The sequence below is a fragment of the Nelumbo nucifera genome, chromosome 2, assembly GCF_055504915.1.
Source record: "Nelumbo nucifera cultivar China Antique chromosome 2, China Antique-T2T, whole genome shotgun sequence".
Classification (NCBI taxonomy): Eukaryota; Viridiplantae; Streptophyta; class Magnoliopsida; order Proteales; family Nelumbonaceae; genus Nelumbo; species Nelumbo nucifera.
In genome coordinates, this window is record NC_142650.1 from 71,066,327 (window position 1) to 71,071,302 (window position 4,976).

The 4,976-nt window shown below is 35.0% G+C and overlaps 1 protein-coding gene across 1 annotated transcript; it reads right to left on the reverse strand.

The window, feature by feature from the left end:
- Nucleotides 1-2,199: 2,199 nt before the first annotated feature.
- LOC104604110 (diphthamide synthesis DPH2 family protein) lies at nt 2,200-3,980 on the reverse strand. Its single transcript, XM_010268333.2, has one exon. It carries the CDS (start codon nt 3,752-3,754, stop codon nt 2,360-2,362), a length of 1,395 nt encoding a protein of 464 aa, XP_010266635.1. The 5' UTR covers nt 3,755-3,980; the 3' UTR covers nt 2,200-2,359.
- Nucleotides 3,981-4,976: the final 996 nt, after the last annotated feature.

Consider the following 4,976-nt stretch of genomic DNA (forward strand, 5'->3'; position numbering starts at 1 on the left):
ATAAAAGAAAAATGCATAAATTTTGAAAAAAAAAAACATTTGAGCACATCTCTAATAATTGTATATTCATTTTACAAAATAAAAACAAGTTCCATAAAAAAGTGTTACTTTTATACACATGAAAATATAAAAAATGTAATTTGAATTTAGTCCATTTTTAATTGTAAGGTCAAAACATGTAATTTTAACTATTATTTTTATCTCATTCAAATTCCTCTCATTAAGTCATGTATTCAAGGTGCTAACGCCCATATGGTGGAATGGGATGCCGGTTCCCATTCTTGGGGGAATAGGCATTCCAAGCTTCCCACCGGGAATGGGATTCCCATACGAGAGTCTATCAAGAAATAAAGAACTCATGACAAAAGGCCTCCCAAACCCTAATGCTAATAAAATAATAATAAGTTAATAGTAATAAAAATAGTAATAATATATTAATAATAAAATATTGATATAATATAATTAAAGTAATAACAATAAAAATAAATACATAATTAAACAATAACATATTTTGAAAGCAATAATAAGATAATAATAATAATAATAATAATAATAATAATAAAATATTAGTAAAATATTTAGAAAATAATCATACTATAATAAAATATTAATAAACCAATAAGAAAATAAGAATAAAATATAATAATATAATAAATTATTAATAAAATATAATAATAATAAGATTATTCAAGTAATAATAATATAATGATATTTTAATAAAGTATCCATAAATTAATGATAAATACTAATAAAATAATAAATACAAAGTAATAATAAAAAGCTAAAATACTATTTATTAAATAATAAGAATAATTAAGTACAAATAATATATATAATATAATTAAAGTAATAATAAAATAATAACATATTAATTATTCAATAATAATAAATTAATTTAAAAAAATAATCAAAATGATAAAAATTAATAAACTAATAAGAAAGTAATAAATTAATAATAAATACTAAGGTATTAATTATTAAATACTAATAAAATAATAATTATATATTCAGAAAATATTAATAAAGTAATAAGAAAATAATAAATAGACTAATAAAATTACTTTCGGTCATGTCCACAAATCAAACGACCCTAAATCTCATATTTGTTTTTCAACATTGAACCAAAAAAATGAAATTGTCCTTCTATCTAGTTAGGTAGTAGGTAAGCAATTCAACCATCTGGGTCAAATAGGTCAAGCCATTATATCATAATTAAATAATAAAGATTACAGAAAGACAAAACCGCAAAATATAAAAAAAATACATAATATTTGTAGAAAACATTTAGAACATCTCTAATATAGAATTATTTTAGACATAATATTACTCTCTTTGGGACACAATATTTGAATGCATATTATATCTTTATCATCTAAAATTGTCACGTGGCGTGCAAATTTACTAGTTAAATAAAATAATGGAGGAACCACCAAGAAAGACTAGACATTCAGGGTAATTTTTTTCTAAGATATGTGCCAGTTTTTTTCTTTTTTGGCCTCTGCTTGTCTTTTTAAAACATTAAACTTGCACAGCATCACTAGCTAGAAATGCCACCATCAGTCCTCTTTGCACATGATTAAACCCTCCAAGGATGGCCTTGTATCTCTTCCCTAGTATCCAATTCTTTAGGTAGTACAATTGTCTGTTATCAATCAAAAAAAAAAAAAAAAGAAAAACAGGATTAAGACCTGTAAATTAATTAGCCTTTATTTTGTTACCTTTTGGTGTTAAAATTCACTTGCAAGCATTGATTTCTAAGATTATTCTTCTCATTCAAACCAATCTTTCATCTATGCCCATTCTATGAACAATTAGTTGCTGTAGTAAATAGCAGCCAATGACTTCTAGAGGACAGCCTACCCAACCTTTTACCATATATCACTATAACTGAGTGGTATGGCAGCATGTTACTTCTAATGAATAACTAAGATTGATTTAACAAATTTGGTAACAGTAAACTTCCAATTGTGAACTTGACATAACCTTATTACTACATTTGAGCATAAGACTAGAAATACAAAGTGCAAACAACATATAGGAGGATTTTACAAATCCCAATTAAGTTTTATAACTCTACATATTAGCATAGTGGATGATACAAGCACCATACAGATATTAATCATCTGTCTTTCTTAGGCAGTTTTCTTCAAGAGCTACAGCAACCCCAACAAAAAAAAAAGCTTGTGTAAACCTTGATTAGCACAAGTATTTACTGTGTAGAAGAAAAGAATTTAGCTACAAAACAAGGAAGATATAAAGAGTATAAATAAGGGACACAAATAAGCAAAATATGAATTCATTCTCAAAACAGTGATAAGTAAGATACATATAATTATAATTCCAAGCATTTTTTCTAATTTTATTTCTCTGATATGCACAGTTCACATGGTGGTTTTGACATTCCCATTACGTTACCCTTGGCAGATTGAAGATTTCTCCGTGTTGGATGAGGCAACTTCTTGGAGTAAGAGCAATTCCATTCTCCTCCATCCTGAGCATAATAGTCCATAGGATAATCAGCAGCTGAATCTTCAGAGATTTTGGAATCCTGATTATTATACTTGCAACAAGATCCATTATTGTCACAACCCAAACTATCCTCACAGTTTGAGTTTGGTTTCAATTTTACCGGTGTTTTCTCCCACCAGCCTGGGATAAACCCGAGAGCAATTTCAGCCTCAAATGGAGTCAAAAGCGGCTTGCTGAAACTCTCCCCCCAATCAATTGAAAGCCGAGGACAAGCAATCTGAACCCAAGCATCAACAGAATCACCAAACAACGCAATCCTTGTTTGAGAAATCTCTGACATCAATATAACAGTCCAAGAAAGACCCTTCTCTCTCATCCTATTCTGCAAGCGGTCAAGAATTCTAGGGTTTCCTTGACGGCCCAACGTCCCCAGAACAATCCCCCAACTCATCGCCTCTCTTGCCTTGATAATGGCATTCTTCCTCGCTTCCTTCATGCCCGCATGATCATACTCTTCCAAGAACAAAATCCCAATATATGGATCATACCTGAAAGCTCTAACACCAGGATTGGCAATCATAAACGCCTCAAGATGGAACCTTCCATCAGCAACAAAAATAACAGCATCTGCAACATCTCTGTGAATTGTCGGCGCTGTGCAGCCAAGAACTTCACCAGCAGACAAGGGTTTTGATTGTGGAATCAAAACCTCAAAACCCGCACTCTCCAGCGCAGGCTTCGCAGCTCGAATTGCCGCTGAGAACTGAATGGTCCCTGCCAACGCAATCTTCTTCGTTGCCAAGGTATCGACATTCAATCTAATAGTGTTGATTAGACGATCAACATCGATCTTGATTTCCACAAATACATAGAGAGATGGTACCTTAGTGGAATCGATGGGGATCAAGCAGCTGTGGCCATAGTGGATGAGGAGATCAACATTGAGAGCGGTTGCAGAGAAATCGTCGATGCAGCAGGCACCATAGGTGACATCACCGAGGATGAAGCAGTCATCAACCTTGGCGAAGTCCTTGAAAATGTCGGAGAGGACGAGAGAATACATGAGAAGGCCTTCGGGGAACTGGAGGGCAACACGCTTGGCACCAGAGGATAAGATGCGCCATATGCATTTGTGGACCTCGAAGTTGTAGTTGGAAGGAAGGAGGGAGATGGCAGCATTCAGTGCAGGATCGTTGGTGATGGAGTCCGGGATCTGGCTCTTGATGAAACGCTTGGGACGAGGCTTGTTAGGGTTTTGGGAGGGTTGAAGAGATAAATCCTCCATGTTGTTTATTAGAATCTCTCCCAATCTGCTCTGCTTCGGTTGAAACCCCAACTCGTCAGGTCCAGCTTCGGTAAAACCCTAATGGTTTCGGCTTCCAAATTTCCCTTCGCTCAAGATTATCTTATCTCTATAAGCTTCAAATGTTACTAAGATTTCAGACCAAACCACTAAGATACAAAATCAAACAGTTCTATTACGGTTGTGCAACAATTGCTAAAGGTTTGGGCCATTCTATTTAGGCTTAACCCAATTAGAAATAGTCAATTCCATTAAACATCAAATATAGTTTCAAGAGTTGTAGTTGGTTTACGATTCATGGTTTGGGATTGATGGTGCATCATCTCACAGATGCCGCCCTAGTTTGATGACTAGACTAGGATGCCGAATTGGAGGATTTCTTGCTGAAAAGTTACTCAGACGCCAAGTTGAGTGGGGCCGAGCTAGGAAGTAGCTCAGATGCCAAGTTTAATGGGTGAGCTGTGTAGTTTTTTAGAGAGACTTGCGAAGAAATAGAATTAGAGTGCCTAAGTTGCTTTTACTCGAGGTGGCAATTCCAATGCTTAAGTTAGCTAATTAGGATTTTTAGAATGAATTAAAGTGCTAGAAAATCAGAGTGTGCGAGAGTTGAATCGCAAGTACCTTCTCTCATGAAAGTGATGCCTTTTTATTGGTGTGAGGGGCTGGAGGTGCCTCGTAACGGGTTCGAGATTCTCGGAGAGCCGCTCCCACCATGTTCTGATTGAATCTCTTTGTCAGTTGCGTGACCTGCACAGAGGCTAAAGGTCCGTTCGATCGACTCTGAGGCAGACGATGCGGGTAGGTGGGCTTAACAGTCGAGTTTTGTTACTCCCGGAGAATTTGGCCTTGATAACAGGCTCAAAGAGTAAATTGGTGAGCACGTCTCGTAGGTCGCTACCTGTACCCAAGTCAGATCAGACGGTTCTCAGAGGAGGTCACTCCTTACATCGAGGTAATTTAGGTTGGTCGGGCTGAGATACTATAGGTGGGTCCTAGACGAAGTGTTGCTAGTCGTTCTGCCGAGATAGTCTACTTACTTAGTGTTGAGGTGTCATGTAGGTGTTTAGGGATGCCACGTGTTGTGATGTCATTCGAATGACCAAGTTACTTCTCATCAGAGATGATTTTTAAACTTAAGGAAATTGAACCAAAATCATAAAACAAAATTTTAAATTATTTCAAATCAAACCCAATCATTTCTACG

Coding starts and splice junctions, on each gene's coding strand:
- LOC104604110 (XM_010268333.2), bottom strand. CDS start 3,754: ATGGAGGATTTATCTCTTCAACCCTCCCAAAACCCTAACAAGCCTCGT.